The following is a 27,540-nucleotide window of genomic DNA, read 5'->3' on the forward strand; positions in this document are numbered from 1 at the left end:
TTGGTGCAATTAGCGCAGGGAGGCCAGTTAGGCTCCAGCACAGGCGATTTAACTGGAAGGTGAAATATGGAAAAGCCCATTACCTGGAAAACGGGAGTCAGAGGAGTAGGGAAGCCTGTTCTCCCTCTGGCTCCGTGCTCCTGGGTGGATAACAGAAGGTGAAGGATGGGATGCCACCAAACCCACCCTTCCCATTCGGGATGTTTGACTGGGAGCGGTTGGCTCTCCCTGTGCTGCACGGATTGGCTTTCTGAAGGATGCTTGGAAAACACCACGCTCTCAAATTACAGAATCACGGAATTATCTGGGTTGGAAAAGACCTCCAAGATCAACCTTTACCCAATCACCACCTTGTCAACAAATTACTTCTCCGACCTCAAATTTCCAGGCTCCTCTGGAGGGTTGGGACCACGACAGCAGCTCCGCTCCACGCACACAGACCACATCCCTCCTTTCCAATCCCCTTTCCCTATATCCCGAGCCCAGACCCCCACCGAGACCCCGCAAGCTGATGCTGTTGCTCATGCTGGTCCTTAAAGGTCATCTCCAGACCCCCTCCCCATCCCTCCTGTGCCTGGAGCCGGTGTTTTCCTTCATTCCTCCTGCATTTCCCAGGATTAAAAGGCATTTTCTCCAATTGTGACCGTTTAACCAAGGAATTCAGCTCATTCCTTAATAACAGCCTGTCCTCCTCCATATTTACCATCCCAATAATTTGTGTGTCAGCTTCAGGCTTCACGAGCACAAACCCAACGTTATTGCTGGCACAGTTCCCCAAATCCCACCCCAGACTCCGGCTACTTCCTAGAGCTACCCAAGGACTCATCCTGACCGCCCACTCAGCTCCAAACTCAATCTCAGAATCACCGAATATTCTGAAGGGATGCAGGAATTCTGGAAGGTAACCACAAGGATCATGGAGTCCAGTCCAGGTGATGTAGCCACCACAAAGTGTTTGGTCCTTCAGGAGCATCAACGGCCTCATCCCGCATTCTCTTGGGGTGGTGGCCAGGGCTCCACTTCTCCCATTGGATTTGGAGGTCCCCGGGTGCTGCTGTGCCCCCAAATCCCTTAGTTGGGATTAAGATGAGACCCAAGCATGGGCAAACCCATGGATCAACATTCCCATGTCCAGAGTCGGCACGACATCGCTTTGGCAGGGAAATTGCTTCATCATCGGATGATTTTACAGCCGTCTGTGATTCCTGCCTGGTTTTCCTTTCCTATGGATCCTCCAGCATCTGCTTTCCCAATGCCATGAGCTTCCCTGGGCAAAGGAGCACGGAGGGATGAGTGCCCTGACCTCGTACCTGCCAGCTTCACCCAGCCTTCCTGCCGACATTCCCAACTGGACCAGCTCCTCCTCCTCATCCTGCCACCCAAAATGCTGGGAAATCATCCTCCCCTGGATGCAGACACCGGAACTAAGAGGAAAAGGATACCCTTGCTCCCGAGTTACTCCAGGCTGCCGAGTGTATTCCAAGGCATTTCAACAGCCTTCTTGTCCATGGATTAACTGCTCCGACTTCATCATGGAGCTAAAAACCCCAATTAAGCCACTGCTTTGGGAACACTTCCCAAGATCAAAAGGGAGTTGAACCAGGGCCAAGGAAAAGGAAGGAGGGGACAAGAAATCCCTGGAAAGGGAAGCTGAGTGTTTCCCTCCGTGTTGCAGAGAGGAGCATTCCCAGCCGGAATGGGCCCCTCGCTGTCTCCCCCACACTGTGGTTCAACAGTGCCCACGCTCGTCTGTGACTTTGGGAATATGTTGTTAATCCTGGGAATTCTCTTTCCGACAGTGTTAAGGCATCTCAGCCCTCCCTGGCTTGAAGCGGCTGAGCCAGGCAGAGCTTTCCAGATCTTTATGGATGATCCTGCAAATGCTCCAGCCTGGCTTTTGCAATGGAATTCATCCCTTATCCCAGCAGGATCCTGCTCCAGCTGCATGGAAAGCAGGGATCAAAGATGGGAAGGGCTCACACTGAGCTACACCTTGTGCCAGACAAGCTGGCAACAGGAATTTCATCATTACTCCCACAAAATATTGTGATTTCTGAGACCATTCCAGGACGGTGCTCCGGAGATGAGGAAGCTGTGCATCCCTCTGGAGAAGGATGGGAGGGAAAAAGGGAAGTGTGGAGCATCATCCAGCCAAAAACCTCCCACTCAGAGCTGGGAAGAACCAGGCACAATCCCACCCTTGACATCTCCATCACCTCTGCTCCTGGGGGTACATCCCTGGAGCACCCCAAAATCCCATCCCTTACTGGTGATTAAAGGATTTTCCTGTAGAGGAGCTGAATTAGAAGAGGAGGAACCAAGGAAAACATCGGAGGAGAAGCCGCTTGCTCTCTTTTTAGGAATTCCTAAAAAGTTCTGCTCATCCTAAACAGCATTTTCCAAAAATTTTACTGACTTCCAAAGTAGATAACCCCAGCCTAACACAGCTCTTCCCTCAAACTTCCAATCTGCAAACACTCCATTCCACCTCCCACTGGAATGTTTTCATTGGAAAGCTTCCAAGCTATTTCCTGCTGGGAAACAGATATGATGGATGGTCCAGAGGTCCACCAGAGGCAGAGCATCCCTGCATCCCACTAAACACCTTCCCTGTAGGGCAGCGCTGTGATTCCACCATGGAAATGAGACCAGATTCATCATCGGATAAGGAAGGAGTTGATAAAATAAGCGGAAAAAGTCCTCACGCACAGTTTTTGGGAACAGAGACAGATTTGTGCCCAGATGGGAATCCTGACTGCCATCCTAGTTTGGGTTCCCAGTCTTAACTGATTTGGTGACTCCCAAGGAACACGGATCCCACCAAAATCCATGAAGAGCAGCAGGGAATAACATTTTTTCTTGGAAAACCAGAGCAGCTCCAAGCAGAGGATGTGATTCCTACCTGGCTCATCCTCTGGCTCGTCCTCATCCCTCTCCCCTTTGCAGCCCTGGGAACTGGGAGATTCCGGGGATCGGAGGGAGATGAAGGATGGCAGCTTTTGCAGGCAGCTGCTTGGCTTGGGGTCCTCCTCTTTCAAAAACTTCACCTCTTGCTCTGCACTGGAGGGTCCGGGAATTTCCCCATCATCCTGGAGATGAGCTGGATCATTCCTGCAGGGGGCAGATGGGAAAAACAATAAGGAAAAGTAGAACAATCTCGCTTGGCAATGCTGGGCATGACATCACATGCAATGGAAGAGCCTTGGAGCTCCCAGGTCTCCATCCAAGGCCATGCCGTATCCCTGACTTTCCTGAAGCCAGCACGGATTCAGCCAGAGTTTCTCCCTCCCCAGCTGGATTCTCTGTCCTGCACTTCCCTGCAAGGTTCCCAGCTCCTCAGATTCTTGTGGAGGTGCTGGGCTCCTGTTTGGGATTGAGCAGAGGGAAGGGGAGATGGAGGGCGTGGGGAGATGTCCTGCTGGGCTTGGCTCATTCCCAGCCCTGCCACTCTCTCCCAAGCTAACTTGACACTCCAGCTCCTTTGACATCTCCCATGACGGTGCCAATAAAGGAAAAAAAACCCTCTGGAGCAGCTTCCAAGCCGGGGCGTGCTCCCTTCCCAGCAGAGGACGCCAGGAGCCTCCCAACCAGCCAGGCCTGAGCTCATTCCTCCTTCCCTAAAAAGAGCAAGGAGCTATTTTACACTTCGTTCACACCGGGAACGTGAGCTGGGTGTCATTCCAAGGCCCTTCTGTCACCCAGGATAAGTTCGGAGAACCCGCGGAGCTGCTCGTCCCCCTCTGCTACCTTACAAGGCAGGGCCAGGATGAGGCCCAGGCCCAGACCATGGAGAATTCCAGGAGCATGGACCAGCCTCACAAGGCTCCCAGGTCCATCCCTTTCCATCCCACCTTCACTCCCACCTCCCGCTGCAAAAAGCCACAGAGAAGCCAAGCACCCAAATCGATCCTTTCTCCTCTCTCCTTCTGAGCAGGACTTGGAGATTTTGGCTTTTAAAACCAAATTTCCGTTTGGCTTTTAATTTTACTTCCATTGGGATATAGTTGTCCTGCAGGCAGGACTTGGGAGTGAGGGCAGAGGATATGCCAAGCTTAGGAAAATCCATCTCCCTGTGAGGATGAGGATCAACACATCCATCACCAACCTGCAGCTCCACCCTGGCACCCAAAAACATCAGGGAGAGCTCAGAGAGCTTCCAAGGATTAACCAAGGGCCCAGCCCGGCACCAAATTTTTCCTAAGCCTCTTATCTCCATGTCCACTCCCATTTCTGATTCTCCAGTGCCTCCATGCCATGGAGAGGGCTCAGCTCTGCTCTCCAACATGGACATAAGGAAGAGGGATGATGATGTTTTCCAGTTTCCCACATCACTGCGGATAACCTGGACCCACTTCCAGCAGTGGAATCTCCATCAGGGCTCCTCCATCTCCTAGAGGAAGGTCTACAAAAGCCTCGGAGATACTTGGAGGTGCCAAAGCCCTGGATGGCACATTCCTAAGGGTGAATCCACTCTTTCCATCAGCTCTTCCTCAAGCATGGACACTGCCCATCTCAAGCGTGGCTCCATCAGGAAGCACCGCAGTGACCCACATCAACAAGATCTTAAACTAAACCAGGACACAGATGGAACACACCTGGAAGAGGAAAAATCTGGCGCAGGTTGGGAAGAAAAGTGTTGAAAGAAGCAAAATGAGCTCTTTCCTACCTGCCCGACACCTCCTGGATCCGTCTCCACTTGGAAGGGGGGTTGTTGTGGTCTCCATCATCTCCAACCTGCTGTGGGTGACGTCTCTTCTGGGGGTGCAGGAGTTTGCACCGCACACCCTTGGGACAGACGCCTTTCTTGGCAAAGTCGGGACAAACCAGCGTGTGCTTCTTCTTGCACTGCCAGGGAAAGAGGGAGGGGAGTTGGAAAAGGCAGGGAAAACCCTGTGGGAGCACAGGAATCCACAGCTGAGCTCCTTCAGGTGGCACCACCACCTTGCTAAAGGGAGAGAGGGATGTGTTGGTGTTTTCTTCTCCGCATCAAAACAATATTCCACGAAAAAACACTACTAAAAATAATTTTCTACTCTGGGACATTCCACACTCGCCCACGGTTTTTCCCAGTGCTTGATTTTACGGCTTCAAACCACCAAAGCCTTAAGAACAATGATTTACCCCCACAGCAGTGGTGCTGGGAGATCCCAAGGAGGTTAACTGGGCTGGAGAAGATGGTTTTGGAGAGGACACAGCGTTTTCTTGTTCCAGACATACCTGGGAATTGGGAAAGAGCAGGGAAGAGCAGGAACAAAATCCTTTTAGGACTTATTTTGGGATTGCTGCCTGGACCACCCTTCTGAGGAAGATGGATGAGGGCTGGAGCTCAACCTGCTCTTCCCAAGGTTTGACTGATGCTCTCCCATCCAAGGAAGCTCAGCGTGGCCATGGAAGGGGGCTGTCAAAACAACAGCATCGAGATGTTCATCCCTGAAACTGCTCCTACACTTCCAGCTCTGGACTTTGGCAGCTCCCAGCAGGCACCGGCGCTGCTGGTGGGAGCGAGGTGTCATCAGTGTCCCAGAGCTTCCCACAAGGATTTCTGCTCAGAAATGGCACTTTTTGGCAGTGGGAAAGGCAGGAAGAGATGCAGGCAGGGAAGAGGAGATGTCTTCAGCTGGGGTTTCTATCTGGGTAGGCTGGGAATGTCAGTGGGAGGAAGGAAAAAGAAATCTCTGTTCCCAGCAATCCACAGAGCTCATCCCAGTATATCCCAAGGGATGAAGGGTGGCAGCAGGTCCTGGACCCCTCTAAGTCCCATGTGGACCCATTCCCACCCAGGATGCTTCATCCCACCCACTCTGGCTTTTGGACCATGCCATGACATCCATGGAGAGACTCAAACCAACACACATGGCACAACCAAGAATTCCCAACTCCAACATCCATTCCCTTGCTGACCTTCTCCACGAGAAACATTGGTCCTTCCACACTCAGATACCCACGCATCCAATTTCTCTGTGCTACAGACACTCAAATTTTGGGGAAAATGAGATAAATCCATGGGAAGAGAAACACAGGGAGGGTTTCAGCACCACCATTCTGGCCTGTTTATAAAAATCCATCTTCCCCACAATGCAGGATGGAGGTCAGTTCCTGCCCTTTTAATGCAACTTGACTTTGGGGACACGGGAGCCGCTCCCCGTGCTGACCTTTGGGATTACGCGGGATCCCTGCTGAGCTCTCTCCTTGAAAAGCAGAACGATTCGGCAGCTCCATTGCCCGGGGCCGAGCGCTGAAGTGGGCAGCGCAGTAAGGAGCTCATGTGCTGGAGGTTGGGGATGGTGCTGAGCAGCAGGAGGGCTGGGATCCACACGGACACACGGATATGGGCTCGATGGGGGGGACAGTGCAGTGATAGCGCTGCTTTTCCACAAAAAATCCATTTAAAACCCCCATTCCTATGATTTTCCACTTCTATTTCAAGGAGCTGGAATAGGAGTAACTACACAACCAACGGGCAACCTGGACGTAGAGTCAGGTCTGAACAGTGCCTGGCTTTGCCATTACTCCCAAATCCTGTGTTTCATAGGAACACGGAATCATGGAAGAGTTTGGGTTGGAAGGGACTTAGAAATCATTGAATTCCAACCTCCTGCCATGGGCAGGGACACCTTCCACTGTCCCAGGTTGCTCCAAGCCCCACCCAACCTGGACTTGGACATTTCCAGGGATGGGGTAACCACAGATTCTCCGGGAATTCCAGTCCAGGGCCTCACCAGCTTCACAGGGAAAAATTTCTTCCCAATATCCCATCTATCCCTGCCCTCTGGCAGTGGGAAGCCATTTCCTGTGTCCTGTCCCTCCAGGCCTTTGTCCAAAGTCCTTCTCCAGCTCTCTTGGAGCCCCTTTAGACACTGGAAGAGGCTCTGTGTTCTCCCTGGAGCCTTCTTTTCTCCAGGCTGGACATTCCCAGCTCTCCCAGCCTGGCTCCAAAGGATATTTTCTTCATTTTCCCACTTCACCTGCAGACAGGATACATCCTGGACCAAAGAAAAACACTTGGAAATGGCAGTGACTGGACAGGAATTCAAACACAGGAATTTCTCCCAAAATATTAGCAAGCAGAAAAGCAAATCTCTCAATCCTTTTAAAATAAATGGAACAAAATTAAAGAAGAGAAAAAAATAAAGGAACAGCCCATTAGGGATTGAAGACTGGGATGAATGTGGGGGCAGAGCTTCCAAGCCCACCTGGAAGGGCACAGGGTTGTGGGGGTGGGCAGGCCCTTGATGCCGGGTCCTGGAATCACAGAATCACAGAAAGTCCTGAGCTGAAAGGGATTCCCAAAGATCATCAAGTCCAAATCCTGGCTCTGCTCAGGATGATCCCTGAAAAGGATGTGAAATCCTCTTCTGTACAGGGGTTTCCAGCACAAAATGGACTTGGAAAGGAGAGCAGGAAAAAAGAGCCCTGACCTCAAAAAGCCACAGAGATGCATCAGTGCTACACCGAGGAATGATGTTATTTTGGGAAAAGGCCAAGAAACGCGGCTGTTCCTTCCCAGTGGGACACCGATTACAAATCCCTGCGGGGTGGGACAGTGCCATGATCCTGGCTGGGCACCGGGATCGGGATGTGCTACCTCTCCAGTGCTCTCCCCAGCCCTGACCTCCAAGTGAATCCTTGGAGCAGCCCATGTTTATTGGCTCCATGGCAAAAAGATACTTAATAAAGAAAACAAAACGTGTGAGACTAATCCCAGGGCCGTGTCCCCAGATCGGGTTTCTAATGACTTTTCCACACCATTCCCGCCATTCCCGGCGCTCCGGCCCTTCTTCCATAACACCCCATCCATCCCCGTTGTCCCAGGGCTGGGATAGTGAGGCTGGAATAGCCTCCGGAGGCTGGAAAAGCCCCTTCTGTTTATTTACAGGAGCTCTCCTGCTCCTGCCAGATCCAACGTGCTGCGGTTGGGCTTCCGTAGGGAATTCTGCCACCGGCCACGCGTCAGCCGGGGCAAAGCTCAGCGGGGCTGTGGGGTGGTGCTGGGGGCCATCTGATCCCTGCCACCTGTTGGGGTGGCTAATTATACCCCCCTGGGACCCCCGCCAGACCACAGGTTGGGCCATAAAAAGGGAAAAAAGTCTGGTCCCTTCCACCAGAGAGATGAGAAAACCCCACAGAATCCCTAAAAAGCCACGCGAAGAAATCTCACCCCAGTCCAGCTCCACCAGGTGCTGACGAGGACGCCAACATCCCATGAGTATGTCCCAGTGCAGGACTCCCCGCTGTGCCGTTCCCCCCACAGCCTGTCCGGTGCCTGGGATTGGGATGGTGCCCAGCTGGCAAATCCCGTGTCCAGGACTCCTCCCTGGCTGCCAAGGCAGCTTTGGGTGAAATTCCAGGTGCTGTCAAGGATCAACAAGGCCTTAAATGGTCCAACGGGGCCCAATGTGCTCCAAGAGTGAGACAGGGATGAGGAAGTTTGCAGGGCCCAGCCTTCTTTAGCACGGAGCTGGCAAAGGAGGAGGCAGCAACTGGTGGAAAGTCCTGGCTCAGTCTTGGGAATGATTTAATGAACATTTTCCATGAACAAGCTTGGCAGGAGGGGATGCAGGGTGGGAGGAAGGTGCAGCTAGGTCACTGGGCCAACCAACAACCACCCACTGACGGTATGGGGTGGGGAGGAGAGATCCCATCCAGCCTGGCATTCCTGGCTCCTGGGCAGCAGTTTGCCCAGGCTGAACTTCTCAAGTATCTCCAGGCTTAATCTCACCCCCTGCTCCTTTCCCAGCGCTGGGGGACAGCAGGTGACAAGGGTCGGACTTTGATGATCCTTGTGGGTCCCTTCCAACTCAGAATACTCTGTGATTCTGTGAAGAGATGACCAAGTGCTGGAGCATCTTCCCATCTCCTTGAGATCCACGTCCATCCCTCTGTCCATCATGATGGACACAAGTCCCACCAACCAGACCTTCAGGGGAAGAGGAGCATTAAAATCCCCAAAACTTAACTGCCTCAACTCCAGTGTCTTCTACTTTTTGAAGGCCTCCTGAGCATCCACGCAGCTTTTGCCAAAGCTATTCCAGGTATCCCCATGGCCAAGCAGTGGGATAAACGGACTGGATGGATGTCAGGCTGTTTTAATGTCCTTCTAAGTGGCTGTTGGGAAGTGATGGCTGGAGGTGCTGGAGCTGTTTTGACGACACTCCGAAGTGACAGCCAGTAAATGGCTTTTTTCCGATGGCTTTTTTATAATTGGGTGCAGACGGAAAAAGCCTTAAAAATAAAAAAATCCCAGCTCCCTGTCATTAAAACCGGGAGGACAATACATCCGAACATCATCCACACTGGGAATAATGATGGAGAAATTTAACCGATGTGGTTACCTGAAGGAATTTGCTCCAAAACAGGTTTCCGCCCTCAAAAGAGTTTGCCCAGCAAAATGCCTGCAGGAAAGGAATGACTCCTGATGGTCATCTCCAAATGATCAGAGGGATTTGGGACCTAAAAGCTCTCTGGGATCTACCTCAAATCCATAAACACTCTCCTTTGATATTTTCAGGAAATTAAACAACATTTGAGCTAAAATACCTCTGGAGCTGGAGCAAGACCAGGATGATGTTTTGAAAATCATTGGGAAAATCCTATTTAAGAGGCAGCAAAGCAGCTGGAAGGGAATCCCTGTTCATGGCAGGGGGTTGGAACTGGTCTTTAAGGTCTCTTCCAACCCAAACCAGTCTGCAATCTCAGGATTCTATGGAACAATGGCACCACTCACTTGGTGTCATCTGCAAACTTGCCAAGGGGTCACCCAATCCCATTATGTCATTAATGAAGGCCTTAATTAGCACTGGTCCCCGTACAGACCCTTGAGGGACACCACTTGTCACTGGTTTCCACTGGGTATCGAGTCACTGGCTGTAACTCTTTGGACATCCAGAAGGTGAATTCTGAACCCGGCATTCATCCCTCTGTGGCAATGCCTATGGAATTCAACCATGGCACTCCAGTGCTTTGAGGAACCCCGTATCCACCAGGGACCCCCACAATCCCATCCATCCCACTCCAGTGCTTTGAGGAACCCCGTTTCCATCAGGGACCCCACAATCCCATCCATCCCACTCCAGTGCTTTGAGGAACCCCGTTTCCATCAGGGACCCCACAATCCCATCCATCCCACTCCAGTGCTTTGAGGAACCCCGTTTCCATCAGGGACCCCCACAATCCCATCCATCCCACTCCAGTGCTTTGATGAACCCCGTTTCCATCAGGGACCCCCACAATCCCATCCATCCCACTCCAAAGCCACGACGGAGCCACTTTCACACAGGCTTGTCATCAGTGGTAATTCCCAACCCCAAATCATCACTGCGGGGTGTGGAGCGAGGCAGACACCCACTGGACATTCCCAACAATGTCATCTCCATCAGGGATGATGGGGCTCCACCACACGCCTGGTTCCAGGTGGCTCAGGGAAGGAGTCCAATGGGATCCTGGGGTGCATTAGGAAGAGCAAGTTGAGGGAGGTGATCCTGCCCCTCTCCTCAGCACAGATGAGGCACATCCGGAGTGCTCCATCCAGTGCTGGAGACATGGAACTCCTGGAGCAGGTCCAGAGGAGCATCATCCAGGATGATGAAGGGACTGGAGCATCTCCTTTACAAGGAAAGGCTGAGGGAGCTGGGGCTGTTCAGCCTCAAGAGGAGACACAGCTGACAGGGGACCTCCTTCCTGTCTGTCCCTGCCTGCAGGGAGGGCTCAGAGCAGCGACCAGGCTCTGCTCCATGGGGCCCAGCAATGGCACAAGAGGAACAGGCAGGAACTGATCCCAGGGAGTTCCACCTGGACATGAGGAAGAACTTCTTCCCTGTGCAGTGACCAAGCCCTGAAGAGAGACCAGAGAGGGCATGGAGTCTCCCTCGCTGGAGATAATCCAGAACCACCTAGACACAATCCCGTGCCCTGTGCTCTGGGATGGTCCTGCTGGAGCAGGGAGGTTGGACCAGATGATTCCATTGTGGTCCCTTCCAACCTGACTCATTCTGTGATCCTGGGAATCACCCACTGCTCACAGGATGTGGGGATTTTCCGACAGAGGACAGATCAGATCAAAGGGAGATTCCAGACAGGAAGCAAAGACCAAATCTGCTGGGTTTTGTGCTCATCTCTACAGAAGTTCAGGCTGAAATCAGGAACTCTCTGCCTCATCACTACATTCCCACTTTAGAGCTGTGATTCTGTAGCTGCTTTTCTCCCAAACTTCCCAATTTTCACGTTTTGCGCCCCACTTCCTTCTACAAAGATATTAAAGTGTAAGAAAGAGAAAATCACAGCCTGGGATTTATCTTGGTGCTGTTATCAACAATCCCAGGCTATAAAGCAGTTCCAGTTCGTCCTGATAAGCCCCATCTTTAACATAAGGATTGGAATTCTGTTGGAGATACTACAGTTAAATTAAAAGAGCAATAAGAACCCTCATTATCCCGTTACAAACTACGAGATACAACTGGAAACCCACAAGATTTCCATAGAGATACAAGGATAGGATTGGCCATGGAAGAATCCTGATTGTTTTAAACCTCTTCTAAAGGCTACAAAGTGCTTCCAATGGGAAGATCCCATTTCCATGACTGGGATTTATCATTTCTTATCAGCAGCATTCCTTGCCCAGAGGACATGGACAAGGACTCAACATTCCCAGCAAAGCAATAGGATGAACCTGAAGAGATTTCAGCCAGCTCAAATCCATCCTGGACACTATTGATGACCTTAAAAACAGCCCCATTACCAATCCTACAGACTTTTTATTTTAAATAAAAATTTCACTTACTCATCAGTTTGGTGACTGAAGATTTCTGCGAAACATTATGGGGAAAAAAAATCCCAAATCAAGCTCCCAGAAAACATCTGTCAACCAGAGCCAAAATTAAGGATAAATGAAATGAAGTTGCTTTTGTAGTTGATTTTCATACAGCTGCAGTGGACTATAAACGAGCTATCAAAGGCAGAGCTCTCCATCAGCTATTTCCAAATTATTATAGAATCAGGGAATCATTTAGGTTGGAAAATCCCATTTCCCCCAGCACTGCCAAGGCCAGCACTAAGTCATGTCCCCAAGTGCCACATCCACAGGGATGTTCAACCCCTCCAGGAATGAGTATTCCACAAGTTCCTGGGTCAACCTGTGTCAGGGCTGGACAACCTTTTGTTCAGGAGTTCCTCAAGGAAAAGCCAAGTTGGTTGGGAGTCAACCTGGGACCAAAGGAGGGGGACAAGAGACCCAGAAACACCAAGATCTGATGGCTGTGAGGAAAGAAAAATGCTGGTTGAAGCAGAAAAACCAGCTGAGAACAGAAAGCATGAACAGTGTTGAGCTTCACCTTTCCATGATAAAAGTTTAAGGAAAACAAGAATCCCAGGTTTCTGCTCTCCATCAGTGGATAATTAAGGGAAAACCCCACAAACATTTAATATTTACTGTTGTCACATAGATCATGTGGCTTTTTCTAAAGAAACGTGGCAAATTGAATGTATCAGACACACAAAGTAAGTTTCTGGTGGGAAATTGTTGAACTTCTACCCAAAAAGGAAAAAATAACCAACCAAACACACAAAAAACCACACAAGAACGAGGTTTCAGCTGAGAAAAAATCCCCACATTTCAATTTTCTACAGCAAAATCAAGCAGCTGCCACTGCAAAAAAACCACCAAGCTCCACCTGGGGGAGGAAAATTATTCTTCCCAAGGAAGCAGCATTTCCTCAGGCAGGGCTGGCCCTGCCCCGTCCCATATTTTTTACATGGATAAGGAGGAAATCAGAGCTTTGGTGAAAGCTGTTTGTCCAACAAAAAGATGGAATTTAGGAATAAGATGAGCTGGGATGAGCGGTCCCAGCACAGCTCAACCCTCCTGCCATGGCAGGTCCCCTGGTCAAGCTTCACCATCACAAGGCTGGTCGTGCCATTCAGGATTCCAGAGGGATGGGAACAGATTTCCCTCTTATCCATGATTTATTCCAGCACATCTCCCTGTGCCTTTCCAGGGAAGCCTCGTTGTTTAATCTCACTGTGTCTTACTGTTTAACAGCTCCCATGAGGGAACAATTTACCCACAGGCTCCAAGGCAGCCGATGGAAACAATCCGGAGAGAGGGATTTAACGCAGCTCCGGCGCTAATGGACACGGAGCGGGGAAGATTATTTAATACAAAACAATTTTCCAGATGCAGCAATGGAATCATTGAGTGGTTTGGGTTGGAAGGGACCTCAATGATCACATTCCAACCTCCTGCCATGGGCAGGGACACCTTCCACTATCCCAGGTTGCTCCAAGCCCCACCCAACCTGGCCTTGGACGCTTCCAGGGATATGGCAACCACAGCTTCTCTGGGCAACCTGTGCCAGGGCCTCAGCACCCTCACAGGGAGGAATTTCTTCCCAATATCCCATCTTAATCTACCCTCCTTCATCTTTTGTGCCTGTAAAGCAAATCCCAAGGCAGCTTTGGGACTGCCTATGGATGTGATGCAAGTGCTTATCATAATTCCCAGTTCCAGGCTCTCGGCCACACAGAGATCCTAGCCCCTGGCTTGCCACCAAATTTGGTTTAGGTAGAAAGGTCCTTAAACCCATCCTGTTCCAACCCTCTGCCATGGGCAGCGACCCCTTCCACTATCCCACGTTGCTCCAAGCCATGTCCAACCTGGCCTTGAACACTTCGAGGGATGGGGCATCCAAAATGTCTCCATCCAATGTCTCGTCCTGTTTGTCCCTTGCTCTGGGGTCACCCCACCACGGGCAGCTTCACCCACTGGCACTGCCTCATCCCTTACACGCACCAGCCTCATCCCATCCTCTCCTAGAGAGTTCCTGCTCCAAGCCCCTGCACGAGGCCCCATATGGGAGGAGGGATGTGGAACCAGAGAGGAGCTTTGACCGTAGAGCAGCTCATTAAAACACGTCCGGAAAACCCTGGGGAGAACCTGCAAGAGGCCCCATTTCTCCCTCTCTTCCCACTTCTCTCTTGGGGCTTCCTCCAGTGCAGGTGGCCAGCCCAGAGGGACCAGCCCCTCCCAGCACGACCAGGTCAGGGTGCCAGGGAAGGGCAGGGAGCTCCAGGAAAATTGGGACAGAGATCTCCAAGGTGGGAATCGCTCCGTGGCTTTAAGGGACACGTATGACGTTGTGTTCAGGGATGATCCCTTTAGGAAGCACACATAGGGGAGAAACTTCCCAACCCATGACCAAGAAACCTGTAGGAATGCTGGAAATCAAGGTCCTTGCTCTGCCACCAGCTCCCTTTTGGAAACAGAATCCCAGAATCATTTAGGTTGGGAAAGACCTCCAAGATCATCAGGTCCAACACTGACCAATTACTTAATATTTGGGGTAACATCCCCTTAATGAAGGACGTGGTCATGGTCTCGTACAGGAGCTGTCCCCTGTCCCCAAGGGTGGATTTAGACCCTCTACAGTCCACATTCCTGAAAAAAGGACTTGGGAATGTAAACTTAAAGCTTTCTCACTTAATTCTAAGTCCTTGATAAGCCGGAACGGGTCGGTCCTGGAATCATTTGTAGAAGAGCAGTTGGAATTACAGCACATGGAATGGGTCAAAGGTGGACTTGTCCTGAAAATTCTGCAGCACATCCTAGGAAGCACTTGAGAGACAACACTGGCAACGACACGTCATAAATTATGGATAATAATGGACATTTCTGATGGAGGTCTGTGTTTCTCTGTGAGAGCACAAAGAGGAAAACGCGACTGGGAGAAGAGCCCAGTGTGCCAAATATCAGCATAAAACAACCTAAATTCCTAATTATGGACCATCCCTGCTGGAGTTTATCCACCCAGGATGCTCCACCGGAGTTGTACACCTTCGCATTCTGTGCTCTTCGCACTTCAAACCAACATTCCTCGGACAGGGAAAGGCAGAACAAGGGAAGATTTACTCCCATCCTAAATAATTCACAAGAAAAGGGACTGCGCATCTTTAACAAGCCATCGTTTTATGAAGCAAGGTTAACATTTTTCCTTGATTCAGTGGAATATTATAAACTCTCCGGGGTCCATTTGAGGACTTTCTACTTCGAGCAAAGGCACGGACTCAGCACTTTTTATATTATTTAGAGAATAAAATTAACCCTTAATGGCCCAAGCTGGAATTTCTCCTCCCCAGTTAAATATGGCCCGCTCAGCAATTTCTCCCCATATATAATTACAGGCTGCTATCCATCATCTGGAGGAGAATGCTTTCCCGACATTCCGAAAGTGACGCCGTAAGCACTTTTCCTAATAGAATAAATATTCTAAATATCTCTTTTATATTTTCATTTAAATTGGAATATTTTAAAAATAATTGTCGGGACCCTGCCTGCGTGGTTGGCGCTGTGCTGGAGGGAGGTGGCAGGATGCCTGTGTTTTCCTTCTGAGGGAATGTTTATCCTGCATCAAGTCCCCCTCCACGCGCTGCCACAAAAAGTAATTAGGCCCAGACTAATTTATTGGAGCTTCTCATCACTGTTGCTGTGTCCTGCTTTCCTTAAAACTCTTTACTTTTGGCTTTTTTCCCTGGTTTCTGCTCTTTAGTGGTTTCTCCTTGGGAAAGGATGGGGAAAACACCAGACAGGGTTTAGTGGAACTTGACAGTACTGGGTTAAAAGCTGGGCTCAATGACCTTAGAGGTCTTTTCCAGCCTAAATGATTCTAGGATTCCATCCAATGTTGTGTTTGGATTCTGGGACAGGTTGGTGGCCACACTGGTGGGATCTGAGCACCTACGGCTTCTCTTGATGGGTTGTACCTCTGCCAGCGAGCACTACCGGGATGGAGAGGAGGAGAAGAGCCCTCTGGGGCATCCACAACTCCTCTGGACAACCTGTGCCAGGGCCTCCCCACCCTCCCAGGGAAGAATTCCTTCCCAATATCCCATCTATCCCTGCCTTCTGGCAGTGGGAAGCCATTCCCCCTTGTCCTGGCACTCCAGGTCCTTGTCCCAAGTCCCTCTCCAGCTCTCCTGGAGCCCCTTCAGGCACTGGAAGCAGTTCCAAAGTCTACTCAGAGCCTTCCCTTTTCTAGGCTGGACATTCCCAGCTCTCCCAGCCTGGCTCCATGCCTGAGAGGCTCCAGCCCTCAGAGCATCTCCATGGACTCCTCTGGACCTGCTCCAGCAGCTCCACATCCTTCTGCTGTTGGACCCCAGAGCTGGAGGCAGCTCTGCAGGTGGGGTCTCACCTGAGTGGGGCAGAGAGGCAGAATTCCCCCTTTCCTGCTGGTCACAATTGTCCAAGGATGAGCAGAAATCCAACATCATAACCCATAACCCATTTGGAAAACAGCAAAGAGGAGTCAGGACAGTCACGTGGATTCCCAAGGGAACAAGGATTCCCAAGGCATGGCCAACCCTCTCCCTTAGCCATGACACGAAAAAGTGAGATCCTGTGTCTTTCAAATTCCTTTGGAACAGCAAATGGCAGCTGGCTCTAAGCCCTGCTCCAGGAAAGCTGCTCCCACAAGCTCCACGTTACATCGGATACAAAAAGCTCATGCATGAGGTTGCAACTCTCCCCAGGGTGCACAGGAAGTCCATGGAGGATCCACGGATCCAAACCACCCCCCGGACCTGGAGGTGGCTCCATGAATCCCCCAGGCACAGCTGGATGCTCAGCTGGCTGAGCAAGGCTGGTCTTGCTCCTAAAACTAAGCCACAGGATTTAAGGCTCACGTTTTAACCTGCCTCAGAGCCAGTGTGGAAAACAAGCATTAATACCTACGGATTTTCTAGGTATTAAACATTTTCCTTCATTTTTCATCTATTTAAGTGAGGGGTTTTCAGGGCAGGTGCTTCCAGCTCGGACACTGATAACACGGACACCCCATGGAAGCTCTTCCCAGGGAAACGCCAGCACGTTGATGAGCTGAAGCCTTTGATTTCTTTTTTTCCCCAACCAAAACCACTCCGCCAAAACCCTTTGGAAAAGCACAGGACTGCAATTCATGGCATCCAGGTGCTGAGCAGCTTCCAGCTCTTCCCTGTGGTGCCATAGCTTGTGCAGGAAGCTGCTCATGGCTTCAGCTTCGGCCCCCGAGATCTGGGATAAATCCCTCTTTACCTTTTCTCCCATGGGACAATATCCTTTGAGGAAATCCTGGCACACTTCTGCCTTCCTGGACACGTAGACGTGGCTGTAGGGGCAGTTGCTGTTGCTGCAGATCCCCTTCAAGTAGTAGGAACACACCGGCATCTGCAAGAGGAGGAGAAATCTGTCAGCATTCCCTACACCCGTGACTTGGAATCATTGCAACCCCCAGACCTGAAATAAAAGCGTGACAAGTGTAAAATAAATAGAAATCTTTTGCCAGCCACCGATCCCAGAGGTATTTTTAGCTCTTCCATTGGTTTCCTGCAAAGCAGCTCCCTGGTATTACATGTTCCTCGTGTTTGGATACGCAGGCAGCAAAGGCGCTTCCCTCAGCATCCTCCAGGATGCTGGAGAGAGGGTGAAAAGCTGGAATCTGCCACGAGGAAGAAAATTCCCTCTGGACAGCATAGGGAAGGGCTGGGGGAATGTCATAAACTCCGGGAACACCCTTCCCAAGGGACGATGCAGCGATGGGGATAGGAACAGCAGCGCAGGGATCACACCCAGCCCAGCTGCAATATCCCACAGGGAATTCTGGCCATCACAAAGGCCAAAACAGCATCCTGGGGGTGCTTCCCATTTGGCTCTTCCGTGGAAACGGAGCTGGCTGGAAGGGGTGGATAAAGGCTCAAAAGGTGGTTCCTAGAAAGGGGGGATAAAAGCACCTCCGCAAGGATTTTGGGGGGATGCATCATTCTAAGGCATTATCCTGGAATTTCCCAGGGCTGTGATGCCTGTCCCTGTGCACTGGGGAAGGGATGCTCCGGGTGGGAGGGGAAGGAGGAGGAGAGCCCAGGCTCCTGCCATGAACATTGGAGAAGGAGAGCAGCGGGATACACGGAGAAGATCCCTGATCCCGCGCTCCCGCATTCCCGAGCTTCCGCAGCGCGACAGCCGACGGGGAAAACCGACGGAGCAAGGATTCTCCTCATCGTCCTCAAAGCACAAACTTCACCTTCTGCCAGCTGTTATCATTAAAAACAAATTACCAGCCTGCTGCCATATTTCAGCATCCTTAACTCACCGGCTACCTCCGGCAGCTTCCTGCTTCCCGCCCCAACCAGGCAGCTGCCATCGGGAACGTGAGCTTCCTGAAGGTCCGGCTCCTCCTGCTCCTACATCCCGAATTTCCTCACTGCTCGGCGTGGTATTGATCCCTCCATTCACCAGTAGCATCCTGGTCCCACCAGTTCAAGCATCCCCAACTAATATTTACGATCCTGCAATAACCACGGCCGGGGCTATCTGGAAAAATCCCTTATCCCTGAAGGGCACATTAAGGGTTGAACTAAATTGCCTCGCTGGAGGCCGAGAGGAAAGAAAACAAAGGGTGCTTTAAAAGAGGAGAGTTTATTTTTAATTGTCTTTTAACTGCAGACATTAACATAAAGGACAGGGCTCTGGGGCGATCTTTGGCGGTGCTGGTGGTGTGACCGTAAACGATTCCCTTAATGTAGTTTTTGATATAGAGCCCAAATTAGCTCTAATAAAAAGGGATAATAAAGGCAGCTCTCCGACAAAAATAAACTCCTCCTCGCTGTCAAGACCGAGCCATTATCAAGAGGAAGCAGCGCTCTCATTTCAATTAACCTTGTTTGCACCCCAGCACGTCCACACAAATAACAATAACATTAATTCAAGGCACTGGGGCGCTGCGGCCGCCTTCGACAGCTTTGACTCTCTACAAGCTCTGGAGGCAGCAGCTAAATGAACCCGAAACTCCACGTGAGCCTCCAAATTGCTCACAACTGAGTTTTGAAGCTCTATTAGGGAGAAAAATGCTGATTCTTTCCGAGTTCCTCAAGGGGAAAAGCTGTTGGAACAGCAGCGGGCGGCTGCTCGAGTCCCAGCCTCTGGCAACCTTCGCTTCCTTCAGATTTCCTGGTTTCTCCCCATAGCTGGGATGTGTCAGTGGCTCTGATCCATTGTGGAAAAATTCCCTGTGTGTCACTTCGGTGGATGCTTCTCACCAAAGGCTCTGCCTGAGTCTCCGGTGGAGCAAAATCCCTCAAGTGGTGAAGCCCTGGCACAGGTTGCCCAGAGAAGCTGTGGTTGCCCCATCCCTGGAAGTGTCCAAGGCCAGGCTGGACGGGGCTTGGAGCAACCTGGGATAGTGGAAGGTGTCCCTGCCCGTGGCAGAACAAGAAAAGCTTTCCCTCTTCTCCAGGCTCTTTTTTCCATCACCAGAGGGTGATGGAAACCACTGGGGTTTGGATCTGCAAAGCTCCGTGACCATCTGGAGCTGTCCTCCATCCTGGAGACCATTCCCTGCTTGGAGCAGGATGGGGAAAAGCTCCCTGCTGCTGCAACAGCTGAATCCATGTGGTTTCCCGTAGAAAACAGGGATTTTCCCCATAGAAAATAGTGACCATTTCCATTTTTCAGAGGGGAAACTGAGGCATGGTAGTGCACCAAGGTTGAGAAATGGTTATGTCCTGAAATCAAGAGCCAAATCCTGCGAGCCCTTGATCCTTCACCTCCTGGACTGGATACCCTATCCCAGTAAAATCCCACCGAGGTGAAATACACAACAACCTGAAGCTCCTCTGATGAGGAGGTTTTGGGGTGTCCCTCTCCAATAACCACAAAGTGAAATTGAGGGGACCAACAAAATCAGGAATTCCCAAACCACCACATCATCCCACATGGAAAAAAACCAGGAATTGCATTAAAACCTCAACTCAAACAGCCAAAAACCAACCCCGCACAATCCCTTACCTGAGGAAAAGGTGGGATTTGCTCCAAAAACTCCACAAGCAGGAGGAAAACTGCTTCCTTCCTCTGCTGAGAGCCTTCACCTGCTTTTCCCAGCCCTGATAAATGAGGGAAAAGCCACCTTTGCCAAGAATCACCTGGGTTAATGGGGAGCTCCGGGACTTGGAAAGCAAAGTTGCCTCTCGCTTTGGGAAGCAGCATTCCTGTGGCAATAAATCACCCTGGAACAAGTTTGAACTCCACGGAGGAGGTTGTTTCTCTTCCATCCCTAGCTGATGACAAGGTGGCAAACAGGGAGACCTTTGAACCACCCTCAGGGTGGTTAATCCTGTGAAAAATAATCCCCCTTCCCAATGGAGCATGGCAGGAAAAACGTGCTCCGAAAGCTTTTCAGAGCTGGCACTGCCTGCTTTGATTTTGGTTTGTTAATTAATGATTCATCTTGAGTTTAGGCGATGCTTCATTAGCTCAGGATAAAGGTGAGATGGGCTGAGGTCACTGCATCCCACGGGATTCCATCCCAGGGATTCTGTCTCCAAAAGGCAATTGGCCAACAGCTCGTTGACGTGGTCACTCCTTTTTAATTCACTTTTATTACCACAATATCGCCGTTATTCTTCTCTAAGTGGTGAGGTGCAGTTAAAGGTTGAGTTTTTCATCATCCTCAATTTATCCATCCAAAACGGAGCCCAGAAGCCAAATTTTGAGGTCCTCCTTGAGGGACCAAGACACACCAGCGTTCCTGGAGGGGAAACTGAGGCCACATCTCCACCAGGAATTTAAACATGCCGAGGAATAGTCCTGGGTACAGAGACCACAAATTCATCCACACCCAACCATCACATCCTTTGGCGGATAAACCACCAACTGCAACAGCTCCTTGGGCATGTCCAGTTCCCAAGTTTCATCCAGGTTTTTGCCCTGGGACCAAAAATGGCTTTGCCACCTTCTGAAATTCCATTTAATTTGGAGTTTATGGTTCTGTGGATGGATTTCAATTCTTCGGCACAGAGGCATGGGCAGAGGGTTGTGCATCGTTTACTTGGATGACAAGAAGTTGTTGGCCTCACTAATTACAATCATTTCGGATAAACCGACAGCCAATCCCACTGCAAAGCTTCCTTCATTCTTGGCTTCTTTATTTCTGAAGTCTGACTCTGTTACAGGATGAAAAAAATCCCCAAACTGTCCTTTTTTCCATCTATTAATCCTCATCCCCATTCCTGCTCTGGCACGCCACAAGCCAGGGAATGCAGCTGTCCCTGTCCCTGTTTTATGTACTCGTGATTAAATGACTCTGAAGAGAAATCCATGTAAAAAACATCTGGTGCTCTGTGTCTCATTTGGAGCGACTTCCTGGGTAACTTATGAGCTCTCCACAGACAAGGAACGTGCCTCAGGCACCTCAGCTTCCATGCTGGAGTCTCCAAAGCTACATCCAAGTGGAGATCCCAGCTACTGAGCACAGGCTGAGGTGCTAAATCATCACTGATAAACCCAAGATAAAAATCCCAGATTATTTTTTTTTCCACCTTGTGTAATAAAACCACGGAGCTCCAAATACATCAGCAAGGTGGAAAACAATGAACTTCAGAGCTCTGCCACAGTTTGAACCTGATTTTGCTGCTTGGATTTTTAGAAATTGTTTTATTAATTTATACCTCCAAGTTCTGTTTGTTAAAACATCCTCTGACCCCAGCACAGAGGGATTTCCAGGGAAATGTGATCTTATGGAAGTAGGGAAGGATTAGATGCAACTGAATGGATTTGATGATCTCGGAGGTCTTTTTTAGACCTCTAAGACCTCACAGGTCCTTTCTAGACCTCAACCATAGGGTGGTGAGGCCCTGGCACAGAGAAGCTGTGGATGACCCATCCCTGGAAATATTCAAGGCCAGGTTGGATGGGGCTTGGAGCAACCTGGGACAGCAGAAGGTGGCCCTGCCCATGGCAGAAGGGTTGGAATGAGATGATCCTGAAGGTCCCATCCATCCCAAACCATTCCATGGTTCTGTCATGATTCAGGAGCCTGAACAGATCAGCAAGGAAACTCCAAACTCAGCTGGAAGCACTCAGTGAGGAAGAACCTTCCTCCAACCACCCCCTTGCACAGAGAACCACATTCCCGTTGGGAAGTCATACAGACCTTGTCCTTGGACACCTTGTGGGAAAACGGACAGGTCCCATCTGTCTTCTTGCACGTGCCACGGAGAAACCTGGAGGTAAAGCAGATGGAGAAGGTTGAACAAGAGTTGGGTCACAAAATGCATGGTTTTGTACAAAACCACAAAATTGTTGCCGAGCTCGTCCATAAAACCCATTTCACACCATAAAAAAGTACAGATCCCTCTCGCTGGAAGAGCAACTGATGATTCCTGATGGATTCTATTCTTTCATCATATTTGGCTGTTCATTAGTAGGTACAGCAAGGCTTGGATCCCAAAATTCAGACATGATGCTCCCAGAAGGAGAAAGGTCCTTCCTAAAGCCCTGATTACTTCAAGTTGCCCAGAAAGGTTGTGGATGCCCCATCCCTGGAAGTGCTCAAGGCCAGGTTGGACAGGGTTTGGAGCAACCTGGGATAAGCGGAAGGTGTCCCTGCCCATGGCAAGGGGGGTGGATTGGATGATCTTGAAGGTCCCTTCCAATCCAAACCATTCCAGGATTTTATGATCCCATTCTATGAGATGCTGGATGAAGCTCCGGGTGTGAGTGACCAATGACCAGGAGGAGCAAAAACAGGCCCAGAACAGAAACCAGGATCTCAAAGCACATGAGGATGTTTGGAGTCAGAGCTTTCCTAGGAGTGACCAGAGTGAGAGCAGATAAACAAAACTAAAAAATGATAAGAGAACACTAAAGAACGGGATTGGAGATCAAGGAACTGGGATAAGGAGACAAAAAACTGGGAGAAATCACTGTTGTCCTCCAATGATCCACGGAAATGAGACAGGATGGAGACCCAAAAGACTTCAAGGAGCACAGTTCCTGAAGTAGGCAAGGAGTTATGGGATTTTTTATGGGAGAATGAGTGAGAAGGAGTAAAATCAGTTAAAAAAACAATAAATCACCTTCCCCTCCTCTATCCGTCCCCATCGAGCTTTGAGCAACTTCCAAGTGATTCCAGCACAGCAGCAATTTTATGGAGAAATTACTCCAGGAGTTCATCAGTGGAGTTGGCTTTTCTGCATTTTTTAAATGACTCATAATAGAGTTTAATCAACTCTTGGGCATGTCTAATGAGATGCCAACATGGATCAGTTCTCCTGGAATAAATCACCAAGTCTCGGAGCTGCACAACGTCACTGGCTGAGGGATTCAAACCTGTTGTAGGGATCTGAGCGGATCTGAGGAATGCTCCTGAAGGAATAGCCCGGAGTATGGTCAGGGCAGGGGCTCAAGTCACCCAGCCCAGAAAAGAAGGTTCCAAAGGGACCTCAGAGACCCTTCCAGTGCCTAAAGGGGCTCCAAGAGAGCTGGAGAGGGACTTGGGACAAGGGATGGAGGGACAGGACACAGGGAATGGCTTCCCACTGCCAGAGGGCAGAGATAGATGGGATATTGGGAAGAAATTCTTCCCTGGGAGGGTGGTGAGGCCCTGGAATGGAATTCCCAGAGAAGCTGTGGCTGCCCCTGGATCCCTGAAAGTGTTCCAGGCCAGGTTGGGTGGGGCTTGGAGCAACCTGGGACAGTGGAAGGTGTCCCTGCCCATGGCAGAGGGCTGGAATTCAATGATCTTTTGATGTCCTTTCCAACCAAAACAATTCCCTGCTTCTCTGGCCTCTTCTTGTCCTCGTCCTTCCAACCCAGGAGTGCAGAACCTACACCTGACTCAGAACTCCCATCCTTGTTATCCTACATCTCTGTCATCAGTTTGTTTCCCTTTGGAATATCCCACGAGGAAGCACCAAAGCCACCCAACGTCCATCCCTACCTGGTGCAGACAGCCACTTTCTCTGGATCGTGGATGTAGGGGCAGTTCTCGCCTCGATTGCACTTCCCGAAGCGGTTGTAGTACATACAATATTCCTTCTTTTTTTTCTTCTGCTTGGCTTGACGGATGATGGCCAAGCTCCTCTGCACAGCACGGCTGAAGGAGAAAGAGGGACAAGGTCAGGGAAAACCTCCAGCTCCAACATCACGATGACGTGGAGAAAACACCTCAACAACACCTGAAACGATGGAGGAGCCCCACTTTGGAGAGTGAAATATTCAGGAAGCTCAAGCCCTTAAGTATTTTCAATTTTTGGCCAATTTTACCCCAAATCATTAAAAATCTGCAAGATAACACCACAGTCACCAGTGAGATCCCTTCCCATCCCCGTAACTGATTCTCTCCTCAGATTTTATGAGCGTGGAGAGAGTTTCCCACACTTTTACGGAATATGGTGAGGAAGGAAACATCCCCTCCTTGTGCAGCACAGGATGCCAAGGCTGAATGACTTGGAGGGCTCTTCAGCACGTGTCCCACCAGCTGGGCCTGATGCTATTCATGGCCTTCAAGTGGGCACCTGCTCACGAACTTCAAAGAACAAGGACCTACGTGATGGCCACAGGAACAAAAAGTACCACCAAAGAGTAGAAAAACTCCTTTTTAATGGCCTGGTCCCACTAGAAGCTACTTAAGGAGCTCAGAAGTTGCTTATAACACGTTTTCCATGAGCTTCCAGCTGCAGAGGGAATTACCCAGCAGCTCTAGGGATGTGTGGGACCAGGTGGAAGAGGAGAAGTGTTGAGATCCGGGTGAACACAAACCATGAGGGGCACATCAGATCTCTCCGAGCAGATAATTCAGTGGTAGGGCACAGTCAACTCCAGTTTGCTGAGGACACAGTACATAATCCATGAAAAATACAGGTTCAAGGGACTCATTTTCAGAAGAAATGCACATTTTTACCTCTGTAATTGTTGGTTGTCTGCAGCTCCTGGGTTAAAAGGAGGTGCAAGGCCAAGTGTAGGGTCCTGGATGTGCGTAGGGTAATCCCAAGCACAAATCCAGGCTGGGTGGAGAATGGATGGAGAGCAGCCCTGAGGAAAAGGACTCGGGGGTGTTGGTGGATGAGAAGCTCCACATGATCCAGCCATGGGTGCCCAGAATGTCCTGTGCTGATCCCATATGTGGGCAGCAGGAAAGGGGAAATTCTGCCCCTCTGCCCCACTCAGGTGAGACCCCACCTGCACAGCTGCCTCCAGCTCTGGGGTCTCCAACAGCAGAAGGATGTGGAGCTGCTGGAGCGAGTCCAGAGGAGGCCACAGGGATGCTCTGAAGGATGGAACCCCTCTGCTCTGGAGCCAGGCTGGGAGAGCTGGGAATGTCCAGCCTGGACAAGAGAAGGCTCCAGGGAGACCTCAGAGCCCCTTCCAGTGCCCAAAGGGACTCCAGGAGAGCTGGAGAGGGACTTGGGACAAGGGATGGAGGGACAGGACACAGGGAATGGCTTCCCACTGCCAGAGGGCAGGGATGGATGGGATATTGGGAAGGAATTCTTCCCTGGGGAGGCTCTGCCTGAGCTTACAACCACCTTGAAGTAGAAGCTGAAGAAAAGCAGCAGCCATAGCTCTGCCATATCACCCTCCAGTTCAACAGCTGCTCCTCAAGCTCCTGACTCCCTCCTGAGCATAATTCCGAGGACAGAGCATGGTACAAACCTGGCAATGTATCGGCATGTTGAGGATCTGCTCAGGCCAGGTAGAGAGATCCCAGGACTGGGTGTGGAGTGCAATCTCAATGCTGGAAAGAAAGAAAAACATGGATCATTGCTTGGAATCAAGGAATTTTGCAGGAACTCACACAGCCCTCAGTACCTTAGGTCCACAAAAATGATCAGAGGGATGGAGACCCTCTGCTATGAGGAAAAGCTGGGAGATCTAGGGTTGCTCACCCTGGAGAAGAAAAGGCTCCAGGGAGACCTGGGAGCCTCTTCCAGTGCCTAAAGGGGCTCCAAAAGAGCTGGAGAGGAACTTTGGACTGAACTTGAAGTGGCAGAACAGGGGGAATGGCTTCCCACTGCCAGAGGGCAGGGATAGATGGGATATCAGGAAGAAATTCTTCCTTTGGAGGATGAGGAGGCCGTGGTACAAGTTGCCCCGAGAAACCATGGATGCCCCATCCCTGGAAGTGTCCCAGGCCAGGCTGGACAGGGTTTGGAGCAACCTGGGATAGTGGAAGGTGTCCCTGCCCCTGGCAGAGGGTTGGAACTGGATGATCTTTAAGATCCCTCCCAACCCAAACCGTTCCACGATTCCATGATCTTACTTAACCCAAAGCGTGGAGCTCCCAGGGAACCAAGGGATGAAAATGCCCTTTAGGGACTTCCCAGCTCTGGAGCAGCCGCCAGAAGAAGTGCTCCTTGCCAGCTCCAAACACAGCAGGAATTTCTTCCCCTCAGCACCCAAACGTGCCAAAACACTTCTCCGGGCAAATCCCATGCTTCCACTATCAATCCAGCAAATTTCCACGCTTGGCTTGGCCGCTCCCCGCAGACAGACGGGGAAGCCCAGCGCCCGCTCCCATCCATGCACGCACGGAATTAAATCATCCTTGACTGGTGCAGGGAAGAACGAATGGGAAAGAAAGGCTGGATTTCAGTTTTCCAGGTGGGATGAGAGCGGCTCAGTCACTCACCTGCCATCCCGGGCGTGTTGGGAAGTGAGCGAGTGGAATTTGATAGCGCGGCACCGCGAGCTGTCACTCGGCTGCCGGCGTCGGCAAGCCCCATCTGTTCCCTCCGCACATCAAATTCCATCAACGGGGCATTTGAGCCACCACTGAGAGGGGTTTTTTCCCCTGTTTTTTTTAATTCCTTCTTGTCCCAGGCTGTAGGAGCATCTTTTTTAGTGCTACAATAAACATCTGTCAACTTTGGGACTCTCCGAAGATGCCGCTGAAGCATCTCCAGTTAAGAGCAAGGTTGACTTCCCAAGCAATGCAGGGAGAAAGCCCCAAATTACAATCCATTAGGATAGGGCTGGAGCATCCTTAGCTCTCTGGAATTCTGTTTTCAGCAGGATGGGCTATACCAGGAATCAGCTCCCAAGGGCAGGGGCCGATCCCCCATAATATTTAGTATTTGGGGATAAAAGTGGATACACAGGGATGAACACATTCCCATTTAAAGCAGCCGGGAATCCACATCTAGGAATCACAGAATCATGGAATGGTTCGGGCTGGAACTGACCTTAAAGGTCATCATGGCCAGAAAGGAGGAATCACTAAAGAGATAAAGAGACATTAAAAAAAGGGGCCAACAGCCTCGTGCCAGTGGGTTGGAATTTTTATGTGGGAAAAATACATCCATGGAATGATTTTTTGGGGAGTTTTTTCCCAGTTTTTATCTTCCAGCAAGAAGTCATGCTCTAATATGATGTGCATCTCCCGTCCCAGGAATTAACTCACATCCCAAAGGCAGTTTAACTATCCAAGGGCTGGTCCTACCCATGACAAAATTCATCCAGATCTGGTAAAGCACCTGGAAGCTGGAAAAGAAACCCTCCATCCACGCTTTCCTACTCCCTAATTATTCACCCCACATGCAAATCCTCTCCAAACTATCAGAAAACCACCCAAATATTTCCCAGGAGAAGCCAACCCAAGGAAGCTCTGTAATTACACATTTCACCACACACTGGGATTTATGGAGAAAGCTCAGGCTCCGGCACAAGGGTATTTTTGGAAGCTTTTATATTGTGGAAAAGACCTTTAAATACAAGTAAAAGCTTTGTGGGCATCAAAGTAA

The 27,540-nt window shown here is 50.3% G+C and overlaps 1 protein-coding gene across 3 annotated transcripts in view; it reads right to left on the minus strand.

The window, feature by feature from the left end:
• The window catches only part of ZC3H3 (zinc finger CCCH-type containing 3), a 136,059-nt gene that overhangs the window by 7,399 nt on the left and 101,120 nt on the right, over positions 1-27,540 (minus strand). For all 3 annotated transcript variants that reach the window (XM_032091800.1, XM_032091794.1, XM_032091785.1), the window contains exons 6-11: positions 25,454-25,535; positions 23,739-23,894; positions 21,951-22,020; positions 17,060-17,191; positions 4,667-4,845; positions 2,903-3,111 (exon numbers count right to left, since the gene is read on the minus strand). In XM_032091800.1, the coding sequence (XP_031947691.1) occupies positions 2,903-3,111; positions 4,667-4,845; positions 17,060-17,191; positions 21,951-22,020; positions 23,739-23,894; positions 25,454-25,535 (828 nt within the window). The remainder of the gene's footprint in view (positions 1-2,902; positions 3,112-4,666; positions 4,846-17,059; positions 17,192-21,950; positions 22,021-23,738; positions 23,895-25,453; positions 25,536-27,540) is intronic.

Source organism: Corvus moneduloides, chromosome 1 (genome assembly GCF_009650955.1).
Source record: "Corvus moneduloides isolate bCorMon1 chromosome 1, bCorMon1.pri, whole genome shotgun sequence".
Lineage (NCBI taxonomy): Eukaryota > Metazoa > Chordata > Aves > Passeriformes > Corvidae > Corvus > Corvus moneduloides.